This window comes from Poecilia formosa, unplaced genomic scaffold, assembly GCF_000485575.1.
Source record: "Poecilia formosa unplaced genomic scaffold, Poecilia_formosa-5.1.2 Scaffold123, whole genome shotgun sequence".
NCBI lineage: Eukaryota > Metazoa > Chordata > Actinopteri > Cyprinodontiformes > Poeciliidae > Poecilia > Poecilia formosa.
In genome coordinates this window covers 377,422-392,393 of record NW_006800062.1, presented here as the reverse complement: position 1 = coordinate 392,393, position 14,972 = coordinate 377,422, and the positions used below count along the sequence as shown (strand labels likewise).

At 40.3% G+C, this 14,972-nt stretch overlaps 1 protein-coding gene across 1 annotated transcript in view; it reads left to right on the top strand.

The window, feature by feature from the left end:
• The window catches only part of asap3 (ArfGAP with SH3 domain, ankyrin repeat and PH domain 3), a 32,077-nt gene that overhangs the window by 14,768 nt on the left and 2,337 nt on the right, over positions 1-14,972 (top strand). Inside the window, exons 7-25 of the mRNA XM_007561106.2 lie at positions 1,232-1,317; positions 1,509-1,584; positions 3,517-3,603; positions 4,617-4,726; positions 5,431-5,500; positions 5,587-5,674; positions 5,793-5,841; positions 7,253-7,419; positions 7,904-8,037; positions 8,170-8,261; positions 8,341-8,521; positions 9,791-9,876; positions 9,980-10,095; positions 10,770-10,837; positions 11,765-11,872; positions 12,019-12,232; positions 12,783-13,059; positions 13,440-13,650; positions 13,737-13,865. Of these exons, the coding sequence (XP_007561168.1) occupies positions 1,232-1,317; positions 1,509-1,584; positions 3,517-3,603; positions 4,617-4,726; positions 5,431-5,500; positions 5,587-5,674; positions 5,793-5,841; positions 7,253-7,419; positions 7,904-8,037; positions 8,170-8,261; positions 8,341-8,521; positions 9,791-9,876; positions 9,980-10,095; positions 10,770-10,837; positions 11,765-11,872; positions 12,019-12,232; positions 12,783-13,059; positions 13,440-13,650; positions 13,737-13,865 (2,349 nt within the window). The remainder of the gene's footprint in view (positions 1-1,231; positions 1,318-1,508; positions 1,585-3,516; positions 3,604-4,616; positions 4,727-5,430; positions 5,501-5,586; positions 5,675-5,792; positions 5,842-7,252; positions 7,420-7,903; positions 8,038-8,169; positions 8,262-8,340; positions 8,522-9,790; positions 9,877-9,979; positions 10,096-10,769; positions 10,838-11,764; positions 11,873-12,018; positions 12,233-12,782; positions 13,060-13,439; positions 13,651-13,736; positions 13,866-14,972) is intronic.

The window sequence follows — 14,972 nt, the reverse complement described above, 5'->3', positions numbered from 1 at the left end:
AAAAGCTATTGCTTCAGCAGTCATGGGATTGTGTACTGATTATTTTTTGTTGTGATGTGGAAACGGTCCCGGCTAATATTTATTGTAATAACTACCATATTGAAATGCTGACAGCAGTTGGTTATAAGCTGCATATGGTAACAAAGCAGTGGGAAGCTAAAGCTTCATGCTGGTGATGTTCTCATTCCTTCATTCCAGAAGAATAACTTTGTGTCAGTGTAAAAGTTCCACCAATCAGGATTTTGTGGCCAGTATCTAATATTTGATTTTTCTGTAACCTTTGACCTGCTAACACCTGTTTGGACCTGTTTCACGTTCTCTATAAGGATAATAATAAACTGTTCAAAACATTTTTTACTAGCCTTCTGTTAGTGAGGGGTCATTAATTATTTACATTTAGAACCAAAGGTGACATTTGCTGTCACTTTCAAACCAAGTAGAAAAGACAAGAGAACCATTTTATGCTGTTTTTAGCTTCTCATATTAGCATTTAGCACACTTAACTTTACTGAAGTACAGTCTCCCTGTGTATTCACTGGAGATTGTTGAGCTTTTTGAAAAGGCTAGAAATATTTCCAACTTTTAGATGTTTCATGACAGGCAGACCTTAGAAGTTTGGGAGGATTAAAAGGACAGACTTTGTTGTGTTGCATTTCACACAACAAAGTGTGAAACGCAACACACTTTACTGAATTTTGGGGAAATTCAGTAAAATTTCCCCAAAATGAGGGAAATTTTACTGAAGGTGTTGGTGTGTGCTTCAGATGAGTATGTAGCTCATGTAAACGTAGCTGGAGGAAAATCCTGAGGTCTGTCCTTCTGACGTAGAGCAGCTGAACACCAATAGAAGAGGCAGAGGAAAGGAATTTAAATTTGAGTCTTTCCTCCTCCCTCCCTGTTCATACACACATCCAGGAAAACTGAAAGAAACAGGCATGAATATAAACATAACAGAAAACAGATCGCTGAGCTACAGAGAGACAGATGGTTTTTCATGCTGTTTAATGACGCTCACAGTGCAGCTCTTCCAGCTTTCTGTTTCTCTGAAGCCTTTCGAATCCATTGACCTACTAAAGTGTCGTAAAATGTAACCTTTGAAGGAGCATAAAGATATATTGGAAAGAATGCAGCACTAACAAGAACAAAGTTGATTGTAAAGTATTTAGTCAAAACGCTCTGCGGCTCAGTTTTATGAAGCGGTTTTAAACCGAAGGTGTTTTTATGTTTTCAGTATCTGTTGAAGATCCAAGAGCTGAAGGTGCGCCAGGGACCCGATCTGCTCCAAAGCCTCATCAAATATTTCCAGGCCCAGCTCAGGTTAGTCTGTCAGCAATTATCAGTTCCATCATTTTAACTGTAGACCATAGTTTTATTTAATTCATTCAAATGTTTTTACTTGCATACTAAGCTACTTTTGCAGCCGCAGCATGTGATGTTTGTTTGTTGGAAACCGAGGCATTCAGAGTCGGATCCCAGTCATGGCTCAACATGTCGCTTTCTGGTTTCAGTTTTTTTCAGGATGGGCTGAAAGCTGCAGAGAATCTCACTCCATTCATTGAGAAACTTGCTTCTTCTATTCACACGGTAAACAGAAGCTGCTTTTATCTGTCTGTCTTTTTTACATTCAGTCAGTAAAGCAGGACCTGAAACTTGGAAAAGTCCCTCCCAACTTCCTTAACTTGTAGAAATCAGGGGACTTGAACACACCGAGTTAGACACAACATGAAGTCTCTGCAGGTTGTGTGTGGTGGCCTATTTTTACCTCAGATTAAATTGCACAGTCATCCTGTTTACAGCCACACATTGATATAAACTTCTTAATCTCACTGAATTGCGACTCATAAACAGTAACCATTGTAACCTAAATAACATCCTTTTCTAGTCCTAATGACATCATGCCAGCATGTTTACATCCTATTCTCATTTCTATTATTCTGTTGAGGTTTTAATTGCCTCCATTACAGTTGGATACAAGATGGTCCTGCTTGTATCTGAAATCTCATTATTTTAGACTAACAGCACCTGGATTACAGATGACGTGTTTATCCGTCTCTTGTTCTCCTCACTCCTTCTCTGGAGTCTTGTGCCAGGTTGAGCAATGCACCTTTTTCTTTTGAGATCCACATCTTCTCCTGAATCCAAGGTTCAAAACCAGTCGGAGTCTCTTTTTCACCACCGTGGAGTGAACTGTTGAAAAGTGTGAACCTTCAGCAGGAAAAACAAACTCCTTGTTTTTAAAAAGTTGGTGGTCTGCCAGTCCTACATTGCTCATTTAATTACTGGAAGATAAAAACATTATCATAAAGTTTCTTGATTTTTTTAGTATTTTTAGTGAACACATTCACACTTTGCACTGCTGTCCCAGTCACACGTAGTTTCTATAGTTCCAGTAAGGTTGTTTTATGCTTCCTGTATTAAACATAAAAACAGAGCTTTGTGGCTCCAGAACATCAGACTCAGTGAAGAAGAGATGAAATCTGTGTGCGTTTCTGACAGAATGCCTCAGCAGCTCCCAGCCTCATAAAGATGGGGCCAAGCAGACTGTTTGGGACGGGGATGGATCCATCCCACTGCCTTCCTGTGGATATAATGCGTCTTTAATAGCTAGTATTACCGTAAACTCCAAATGACTGGAAATGCATGAGGCAGTTGCATTTTTATTTTATTAAACCTCCGGATTCAAAAGTCAGGAAGAACTAAATCCTGTCTGTGTTTCTGATGTTATCCCAGAAGAAAACGTGTGGACATGCCATACATACTGAATGACTAACCCTCAGTTTAACCAGGCCCAATGCATCCACTCATACACTCCCTCTGCACCTTTTTCCTTCAGCTGCAATGAGTCACCCAACGGATATTCTTTGACCCCTACAAGAAAAGCAGGAAATCTTTTTTTTTTTAGATTTGACTTCTCTTTTGTTTCACTTTCATTTTAATTCAGTTGCAAACACCAACGTCTCTCTTCCCACTGGTGACGACTGCTCCTCTCCCCTCCAAGTTCAGCTTACAACATTGCACTTTGTCTGAAAGATTCCCCTATTTCCATATTTTCTTGAGGCAAAACCAATTTTTCCAACCACTGGTTTCCAGTCTGCAGAGATGTAGCTTTATACTGCTTCCAGGGAAAGTCACCAGAAAACGGCTGCTAGCAGCGGCACTGGGAGTGTTGGATGTTTTTCTGGTTCTCTGTGGGCAGAAGCAGAACACTGACCTGTTCAGACATGCCAGACCTCAGCCTCAAGAAGGAAGTAAAAAATCAAAAACCTATTATGGTTCCCAGGAAGAAAATGCAAAAAAAGGCCTTGCTAACCCAAATACTTTCTTAAAGGAAAAAGCCTTTTTTTTTTAAAAAAATAAGTATTAAGACCCAGTCTGCAACATTTCATGCCATTTCAAAAAGTTCTAATTTACCCTCTACCCCTATGATGATAAAAATACAGATTATCTAATGAACCACCTAATGTTAATGTTATTTTGCATTTCTCAGGTTGAGTAAAACACTTTTATGTGTTGCAGATACGCCTGGAGCAGGACGAGGAGGTAAAAAAACTCCTTCAGCTGAGGGATTCTCTCAGGTTACTTCTGCAGGTCGAGGGCAAAGAGGTAAGCCGAGTTCGGATTTGCTTTATTCAGTTCTTTGATACTGAAATGAATGTCTTCTGTCAGGTCAGGATGAGCAGATGAACAAATAAAACACTGAATAAATGAAAGGAGAAAAAACATGATTACAAATAACCGTTACTACTCAGGTAACGGTTATTGGCAGGCAAATTGAAGCATGCAAATTACCACAGAGTTACAGTTAAAATACCATCCTGATTCAAAGAAATTCACAACTGTGGATGAATATTTAATTGTTTTTTATTTATATATATATATATATATATATATATATATATATATATAATATATAAATGTTCATGTATATTTATGCACATAAAAACAACAGTTGAGCATTACAAGAAATGGAAAAACTACAACTATAATGGGAGGGATGTAAACACTTTTGTCCAGCATCTTATCCCGTACACTTCATTTCAAACTGCATTTAAAGGAATTACATTGTAAATGGCCAATTTCAAGTAAATTATATAATTATAGTTAACATCCAATAAGAATGCGTTCTGGACTCAAAATATACAAATAAACAAACAAAAATTTCAATGAAAATAAAAACAAAATCCTCACCAAATGAGTTAAATCTAATGTTGCAAATACAAAGTTATTAGTTAACAACAGGAAAAAATCTAAGTATTTAGTTTTTTTTTATTTTTATGAAATGTCCATTTTAAAGTGGATAACAGACTTTGAAAATGTTGAGCAGATTAAATAAAATAAATATGATGCTCTGTATAGTTAATTGTATCATCAACATAGAAGCAAACTAGGCCATTTGCAAAATTATTTAAATACTTTAAATGGAAAAAAAAAAAAATATGAGAAAAACACCCAAAAACACTATGTTTTAATTTGACTTATTTACACAAATTCACATCGCATACTGCTGACCTGGTGCAAAATATAAGAACTCTAACTACGCTGCACACGTTAGATGCCTTAACCACCAACTGGTTTAACGTTTTGACTGAAGTTCTTAAACTGTCTTCGTATCCCAGGAGTATCTGAACCGGAAGAATTCTGGGAATGGCTACAGCATCCACCAGCCACAAGGAAACAAGAAATATGGGACTGAGAAATCTGGCTTCCTTCAAAAGAAGAGCGACGGGTACAATGAACTCATCAGGGTTCAATAAATAATCGATTTTTATTAGGGTTGCACATACAGTTTTTGTCAGAAGTTCACATCCATTCTCCATGGGCTTGAATACCAGGATAAATTTGGGCTTAGTGCAGCTATGTAACCAACCTGACACTGATCTGGCTTTTCATGATTCTTAATTAATTAACTGGGTTGGTACTTTTGATCATGGGTCTCTCGAATCAATTTGTTTTAAAGCTGTAAATGCAACTTAAAACAATTAGAGGATTTTTGAGCCTGTTAAAGAGGGAGAGGGGCGAAGTCGAGCTTTGTCTGGACCATGTGGTTTTTGTTATTATGGGATGAAGAGTCCAGCAGGGGCCCCTCCTTTGGAGTTTATTGGCAAACAAGCAGATCCAACTTTTGGAGCATTTACACACACACACACACACATATAATACACACCCAGCTAGATTACCCTGAGATAGGAGAGAGGATGTGGTTCAGTTGGATAAATGACAGACCAGAGGAGAATAAAACCTCCTGAGTTGACGAAAACAGGAATGAAGTTATAAAATCTGATAACACTTTGTTTAGATCTACCCAAACCAGAGGTACAGGTTGGCTCAGGATCTCGCAGTGCTGTTCACCACAAATCACACCTACTAGTAACATTAGATCACTGATAAAACACCTTTTTTTTTTTTTTTTTTACACTCTTAACCGTCTAGGATCAGGAAAGTTTGGCAGAGGAGGAAATGTGGAGTCAAATTTGGATACTTGACTATTTCCCACAGTACGGTGAGGAATAAAAGAGTTCACTTTGTTCATTCAAATGAGAAAATGAAGCTTAAGTCAAAGCCTGATGAAGCTTTGTTTTCATTCAGATCAATCGACCTCCAGCCAAACTGAACCTTCTGACCTGTCAGGTGCGGCCCAACCCGGAGGACCGGAGGACATTTGATTTGGTTACTCGTATGTTTATTTTTGCCTAAAATGTATGAAATGAAATCTAAATGGGTTGGAACTAATTTGTATGGAGCTTCCAACAAGTTTACCAGCTGTTTGACTTTTTATTTTTTGTTTATTCCAGATAATCGGACTTATCACTTCCAAGCAGACGATGAGCAGGAATGTCTGATGTAAGTGCCGAAGCCTCTGTGGGATACAGCTGAATGTTATTCAGTTCTTATCTTATATTTTACTACCTTAGAAACAAGTTGTGACAAGTGAAGGAAGGCTCTTAAATATAAAGCTCAGGTTTGTGTAAGGAGGATGTTTTGCAGACTTCACTCTGGAAACATTTCTGCCCTGAACTGGATAAGTTAAAACAGAATGTGTGGGTGACTTTTACATTTTTTCCCATACATAATAGCTAACTAAGATGTTTTTTGACAAAACATTAGGAAGCATGCCAGCTATTGCATTATGGGAAGACAAGCATGGACACTATTCCACTTCTTTCAAATATGTCTTCACAGCACCGTCTGGGCTTTCTCCCATTCACTTGGATTCTTCCAATAGATTTTCCACTAGGCCAAACAGAGAACAGACGGAGTTGTGAATGATGACGTGGCTTTTCTGCTCCATTTTACAATTACTCTCTGCCATTAGTTGTAGCAACGACAGCAGAGGAAGTGAACAAAGTCATTCAGTCCATTTCAGCCACACTTCCAAATATTGAATTAATTTGTTCGGATTGGTATTTCTCTCTTTGCAGTGCAGGATGGGCCTCCAAGGATCAAAGTCTGCCTTGTGACTTTTAGGATCATGTTCCATGGCAGACAGAGGTTAAATGTTTAAAAGCATTAGGCAGAGCATCTTTTGTGTGTTTGACCGTCCTGTTATCTTTTGACATCTGTTTAAGGTTAGCTGAATGAAAGAACAACCATTATGTCCTTTATTCTAAATAACTTTTTTCGCCTTTTGTGCTTCCTCTGACTTAATCTTTGACCAACTTTTTCTTCAGTAGCAACTTCCACACCGAGGAGTCTTGTTTGCTAGCACAACAGTTTAGTGCTTGAGCTTATTGAGTTTCTGGCAGGCCAATCCTGTAACTTCACAGTATATCTCTTGTTAAAATGATGCTTGAAAGCAAAATCTTACCTTTTTATAGCTCAGAATAAGTGAAGCATACAGTGTACTGGCTGGGAGGTTCACTGGTCCCAGCTGGTTCTGGGTGGGACGTGCTTAGTGAGGAATCTGAGTGTGTTCTGATGTGGTTTTGGATGGGGGTGTGTAAATGTCCCCTGCTTTTCCCTGGTCTATGGGCCTCTTGACAGGTTCTTTTTTTCTGTGGGGTCAAAGAGAGATGAAAACAGTTTGTAGCAAAGACGTTGTGAAGCTCACAAAGTTGCAGATGTGGCTCAGTATGGGTCTTGTTACTAATAAAGCTGAGAAAGTAAAAGTGGTGCTGACTGATCAGTAAATGAACTGCAAACACATGCGCAACACGCGCTGTAAAACATCTGATGTTGTGGACATAGAGCTTTCCCACTGTCTCACTGCGAAACGTGGCATTTCCTTAAAGGTTTGTGTGGGTTTTTCTTTCAGCTGGGTGTCCGTGCTGCAGAACAGTAAGGAGCAGGCCCTGAACACGGCGCTGGGAGGAGATCAGCTCCACGTGCAGGACAGTGGCCTGCAGGAACTTTCACAGTCCATCATCGCAGATCTGCGACAGATGCCAGGAAACGAGGCGTGTGCAGACTGCGGGGCGCCAGGTCAGCTGGTCCCTCATCAAAAATATTTTAATGGTTCATTGTTTGATTTATTTGTTTTGTGCAAGCTTCTTTAATCCCAATATTTTTTGTTTTTATTTGCAGAAGAACTATTTGTGTGTTGGTTTTTGAAAGAAAATATCTAAAAAAAAAATTGGGATATATTAGATAAAAAATAATTTATTATTTAGATTCAAAATATGAAATTCATTTTTCAACTCAAAAATGGTGCAGACATGTTTCCCTTAAGCACTGGCCTCTTATGCACAGGACACAACTTGTCTTTTTTTTTTTACATGAAAATCTTTGATTTTTTAAAATCTTCCTAGAAAACATTTTTTGAAGAAATAATGACTCCCTAATTCCTTCTAGATGGACCAAAAAAAATCACGAAATATTTTTGGTCTCCATGGCCAAATGTTTGGACCCACTGGGTTGCATCTAATGCCTGCAGTTTTAATTGAGGTGCTTTCCTGTTCTGCATCAGACCCAACATGGCTGTCCACCAACCTGGGCATCCTGACATGCATTGAATGCTCTGGCATCCACAGAGATCTGGGAGTCCATTACTCCAGGATTCAGTCGCTCACTCTGGATCTGCTCAGCACCTCAGAGTTACTGGTACTAGAAAAACTCACCGCAGCATATTATAATCTACACTTGTTGATTGTCCAGATCAAAACATTAAATACCAGCGTTTCCCAGACATACCTTCACTTTGCTCCTTTGTGATTTTTCCCTGTGTTTCCTCAGTTGGCCGTCAGCATTGGCAACACCAGGTTTAATGACATCATGGAGGCAGGGCTCCCCAACGACTCTGTCAAGCCGTTACCACAGAGTGACATGTGAGTTCCTGATGCATATGCAGTCAAACATCTGACTGGTATAAAGTCACGTCCTTCATGAGTCTCCCTCACCGTACAGGAATGCCAGGAAGGAGTACATAGTGGCAAAGTATGCCGAACGTCGGTACGTCCTCCGCAGGGAAGAGTCGGATCCGGGTCGCCTGTACGACGCGGTGAGGAGCCGGGACCTTGTTTCGCTTCTGCAGCTCTATGCTGAGGGAACAGACCTGGCCAAGCCGCTGGTGCTCCCTGAAGGACAGGTGAAGGTCATTTATTGTTCCTGGGAGAGTAGGGGAGTCCAACTCATTTTCATTTTGGGTCACATCGAGTTCATGATTGTTCACAAGGGCCGGTTGTGTCAGAATATATCGATAAAATACTATTTGAACACATAAGTTACCTTGAAGAGTCTATTTATGCCTCTGTCTGGAGTCGAGAGGGCCACACCAGAAGCTATGGCGGGCTGGACTTGGCCCCTGAGCCTCGAGTTTAACACGCATCTCACATTCTTGTCATGAAGCCAAAATGTCTTGCGTTTGATATAAATGAACAAAAAGTTGGTAGACCAGGTAACCCGGTTTGTTTCAGAAAGTTTGTGCTTCTTTTTCTTTATAACTGGTGTTGAAATTGAAGGGAAATCGAATTCCCTCACATATAACGTCGTAAAAAAGTGAGTCAAGTTTTGGGAAACTTTGGAATGGTTTTTCAAACGCCTCCCCTCTCTTTTAGCCTCTAATCCACATTTTTCCTTCCTCATGTCTTCATCTATTATTTCCTCTGCCATCCCCCACTCTGTCTCTTCTTCTTCTCTTTAATCACGCTCTAAACTTCTCAGGCGCTTCCTGGCTGACTGTAGCAGCATGTGGAGTGTGATTTACTTTGTGGTTGTGAGAGGTTGTTTGTTTGTGTTGGTTGGCTTGCTTTTATTGTTTCAGCTTGTAGGTCAAAGCTCGTGTCTCTGGACAGAAAATGAGACGAGCTTATTGAATTGGGGAGGCAATGCTGCCACTCCTTTTGCTATTCTTGTAAACAGATGAAACTGCAGGAGAGTTTTCACTTTTTAGCATGAAAATACAAGAGTTGCTGCAAAATCAAGCTCTAATTTAAGCTTCATTGGGAGAATATCTGGATCAGTGGTGCAGCTAAACCAGACTGGGCAGAAAAAAGCATGTAAATATACAGTCGGGGTGAAAAGTTTACTGGCCGCTTCAGTTTTTATGGGAGTAGTTTGCATTGAGTCTGAATTTTTCAAATAAACCAAAATCTATTTTAGTGATCTTATGGTCAGATCAGGGGAAAATGTTACAAAAAATGTGGCAGGTGCAGTAATATCACTTTTTAGTAAACACAACTACCTCTAAAACCATTCTTTTATGATTGCTTTTCATCAAATATGCTTTGCAAGCATAAAATATCTACATTTAAAAAAATCCAGAACATCATGGAGAGAAGATTAAACTGTTGTAAATGAAGCAGGGGCTTCTGTGAAGAACCATTACTGAACCAGAGCCGTTTCCTTCCTCCTGCAGGGAGTCAGAGAAACGGCTCTTCACCTCTCCGTTCGTCTGGAGGAGAGAAGCTCTCTGGCGCTGGTGGACTTCCTCTGTCAGAACAGGTCAGACCCAGATACGGATCCATTCTCTGTTGCTCACAGATGCTGTCAAAGCAGTGAGGTGAAGCTTAGGACCGTCTGTGTGTTTGGCTTGTTTATTATGCAGCAACTGTCTGGAGAAGAAAACAACAGAAGGGAACACGGCTCTTCACTACAGCGTCCTGCACCACAATCCTGAATCACTCAAGCTGCTTCTCAAAGCAAAGGCTTCTATTCATGCAGGTACATGTCACTGGACTGCAGGACCTCCTGGCGTTTTCATGGCCCCTGAACTTTCTCACATTTCTCACATTACAACGATGAACTGTGATGGCTTTTCTGACCGTTACGAAGTCGGATAAAAGAAGACATGGTTTTCAATTTTTGTTTTCTTTTCACATTTAGTCTGACATGCTCACCCAGTCTTTAAAAAGATCAAGCTCAGTTAGATGGGATGTGAAAATCAGTTTTCAAGACACAGAGACTCAATTGGATTTAGATCTGGACTTTGACTTGACCATCCTAATCTACAGCATTCCGACTTGGTGTTTGTTTAGGCTCTTTGTCCAGATCGAAGGTGACCCTCCTTCCCAGTCACACAACTTTTGCAGCTTCTAACAGGTTTTCATCCAAGATTACTTTGTGTTTTGCCCCATCATTTTCCAATCGATCCAATTTGTTAGATAAATCATTGAACAAAGCTCTGTGAATTGTTACCAGCTTGTGTTATTGTTTTATAACTTAACCCTGTTTTAAACTTTACAACTTCCTCCTGACTTTTCCTCTGGTAAGTTTTATGGGACAAAATGTGAAAAAAATCAGAGGTATTGATGCTTTTGCAAGGCACTTTACTAATAGCCTTCTGTTACCATAAGGGAGGAGTAAAACTCATGTACTTACTGTTGTTTTCTCTGTAGTGAACTCAAGCGGAGAAACGGCTCTAGACATCGCAAAGAGGCTGCAGTACACTCACTGCATTGAGCTGGTGAGCGCACGCTTTCCCTCCATCTTTAAAGATTTTAATAAAATGCTAATAGAACGTCGATTCTCCATAGTGAGCTCAAGTTACAGCATTAAAATACCTACCAGAAAGCGAAGAGTGAAACCAAAAAGCACAACATCCACAGCTGGAAACCCTGCCTTAAGAAAACTCCCCAGCAGGCCCCAGTGTACATCATTTATAAACCGCTTTTATTTTCTTACCGGCCATCAGCCCCCACTGAATCAGGCTTAGCTTCTGTCACATCCTGCCTGATGTGAATAACCTTGGATTACAGGATGTAGAAACAACTGAATGTTAAAAAATGTTTTTTTCCCCCATACATGCAAAAAAATGGTTTCCTTTAGTTTGGGTTAGCTTAATAGTTGAGCTTGATATGAACAGAAAGCCTCCATTTGGAGGTTTTCTAGTCACATCCTAAGGGATGAAGACTCCAGATCAGAACCAGAACATGCTTCATAGCTGACCTGGGAACAGCTTTGAGTCATCCAGGAGAAACTAAAGAGTGTGACCCGAGAGCAGGTCTCCTTTAAAAAACTGAACCAGAGCAATGAGTTCAGTTTTCTAAAGGAGTTTGTGCTACAGAGCCCCCTAGAGGCCAGCGGAGAAATATTTTCTTTTACGTTAGTCCGCAGTAGTATTGCAGATGTCTATTTAATATCTACATAAAGATCATCAGTGAAATTTTTTGGCACAAAAAACTGGTTGATATCTCACAAACAAGAGACATACATGGGAAAACCTTAAACTTTCAGTGTTCAAGATGAAACGACTACAAACTAGTAAATACATTATTGTGAGGTAACGCAAAGGGGGGGAATCCCCTGTTTCCCCTAGAGGCCTCCGTAGAATTGATCGTTTCCTTGCAGAATGTCTTTTCTGTTCTGTTAATGCATGTGTGTGTTTCTTCAGTTGGAGCTGGCCCAAAGTGGGAAGTTCAACTCTCAGATCCATGTGGAGTACATGTGGGAGAGTCAGTCTCAGGAGTTCTATGACAGCGAGGATGACCTGGATGAGAGAGTAAATACACGCACACACACGCACACGCACACACACACACACGCACACACACACTCAAATACTGAGTTACTGAGCTTGACTCTTAGCCAAAGAAGATTCTAGAACGGTGGAGATTTTTATAGCATTCTCTTTCCATCTACCTCCAGGTGAGTCCGTTACCCAAAAACCGCTCTCCTCCATCAAACGGAGGTGGCGGATCTGCCTTTGCCCAGTGGACAGCCAGCAATGGCACAAGTCCAGGTGTCAGGCCCTGTCAGACCTATGAGAATCTGGACTTCCTGTACAAGAATCCTCCTGCCAACAGCGCCCCCCCTGGAGCATCTCTGCCACCACCGCTGCCAGCCAAATCAGTCCTAAGAGGTAAGTCACTGTAGCTGCGTTTCCATTGACCAGAAACTTCCTCAAATTGAAATTTCAAAAATAAATTTGTTTAATGGAAACACGCCAATTAAAAAAAAAAACACACACATTTTTTTGATAAAGATTTTTGTGCTTGGATGAGGCGGTTTTTCGGAGATATCAAAATGGATGTATTTCACAAAACTGCAACCAGCGGAAAATACGAAGAAGACAACAGGAAGTAGTTGGAGGATTATGTTTCAGGATGTTTCTTAATGACTTATCGAATTAATAAATGCATTCACATGTTAATTGCAATTCTTATTTAATATAAACGTCACAATTCCAAAATGGCTTCTTTTTTTTCGCTGGCTAAACATCAACAAAGTTTTGCACACATTTGTAATGGAAACTTAGTTGTTGCCAACTATTTTACTGCAACGCCTCAATACAAGATCAAATTTTGATTTATATCAGTTTGGGAAAAATCTTTACTGAAATAAATGTATTGCATGAATAAAGTCATGATTGCCATGAAGACATTCAGAATCGGATACGTTTTCCTCCCCAGGCCGCTCAGACCCGCAGATTTCAGTCACAACAGCCCAGGATGGAGCCCACATCCTGCGCCGCTGCTCCAACTCGTCGTCCCACTCGTCCAGTCCTCAGACTCAAACGAAACACGGCTCCTCTTCGTCAACTACAGAAACCCAGAGTAACAGTGGGAGAGCCCAACGGTCCTCACACGGACACGGAGGTCTGCAAAGATCGCACAGGCAGACCTGGGACGGCCAGACCCCTCAAAGTGTCTCACAGGCATCCAATCAGAATCACGGTGGACCAGTCAGGTGAGAAAAGAGCTCCAGATTATCCTCAGAATAAAAATGTTTATTCAGTGCCATGCAGATTTATTTGGATTTTGTATTCAGGACAGCTAACAGAAAGGATGTCTGAAATAAATGCAAGTTTTGGAAAATTGATCAATTAAAATGTAATTTTATATGGAAAAAATTGTAGATTTTACTTTCAAGCCATATCGCTCCACCCCCAAATTGTACTAGTTGCCAAGCATGGAGGTGGTAGCATCATGCTAAGGGTCTTCTTAACTACCAGTAGTTCTGGAGAATCACACAGAACAACAAAAAAAAAGAACAGTTAAAATTTAAAATTCTTGAGTCTCCTCTGTTAATACCAAAACCCCCTGACTGTCCTCCTGTGGTGTTATCAGCTCAGAGAAGACCACCTCCTATCGGCGCACCAGCACCGGAGGCGGCAGCTTCGGAAAGGGCAACGTGGGCTCTCTGGCGCCGCCCTGCGTGGGCAGCCAGGAGGAGCTGTACTGCAGCCTGGTGGGGAACGGAAACGGCTCGGCTCCGTCTCCAGCGCCTTCGTCCTCCCCCTCTGTGACTTGTGGTCCTCGCTCCCGCAGGAATGCGATGGTGCGACCGCACAGACACCTTATTGTGTTTGGCTCAGCCGGCCGGTCCAGAGAGGTTCTTCTCATGGTGTTCCTCGTTTCATGCAGGTTTCGGTCAGCAGGCCACAGAAACGCGTAAAGGCTTTGGTGGACTGCCGAGCGGTCAGCGCCGAGCAGCTCGCCTTCTTCAAAGATGAAGTCATTGTGGTCACAGCCACTAATGACCCCCACTGGTGGGTAAGTGCAACTACAGTTTTCTTTTTAAGCTACATATTTTTCTCTGCAATGGTTGAATTTTGTTTTTTATTAAAATAAAATCATCCATTAAAAAACCTGAATTTTTAAGAATAACTTGTGTTCAGTGTTGCTCCCTAATGAATCACTTGCAATGCACCTTGAACTTCTTCACGTTTTGTAGCTACAACCACCACCTTCGATGTATTGATCAACCACGATGTTTGGCATTTTTTACAAATTAAAATCTGAAACATTTGGCACACATCTGTATGCAAATCCTCTTCTATAATTAGGGACGCAAGTTATCGATTAATGAGTTGATCTAAAGTTGATTGATCTGATTAATCATCTAATGATTAATTAAGAAGTGCTGATTTTCTTAAAAACCCGGGTTTCTCTTGTATCAAGATCTCCGACTGTCTTTCCATAACATAAAAGGCTAATTTTCAATATGCTGAATTTACAAAAAGACGCACATCACTAAAGTTTAACGACATTTTGTGTCAACTCTGGCTGATTAAACAGAAAATTGTGTTTTTTTACGTTGTTAAACTTAAATATATTTATAATATAAAACAGGAACCTCTTAGATTGCTGAATAGGAAAAGATGAAAAGAAGAAAATACTTAAAATACTTAATCCCCCATGAACTATTAATAAACCATTAATAAAACTATCAATTGTTTGCATTCCTAACTCTGAAACCCAGAGCAAACGATTACATTCAGAAGTCACCTGGCTTGGAAACACAGTGTAAAGATTTTATTTCAGTATTAATCCAGCTCCTCTCTTAAGGTTTTATAGATTTGTAAGTTTTATAACAAATCTATAAACCTTAAGGTTTTATAGATGCTTTTTGTCCACTAGAGAACATTAGTGAACAAAAAGCACCATAAATCCTAAAGTACTGGAAGTCAGGCCAGGAATGAAGTTGTTCTCTCACTAAACACGATACAATCCATCATCAGAAAATGGAAAAGTTTGGCACAGATATAAATCTACCATAACAGGCCGTCCACATAAACTGACAACCCTAAACATACACTGGCAGCTAGAATAGAGTCAAACTATAATGATGTGTTGGAATGGCCTAGTCAAATCCAATTC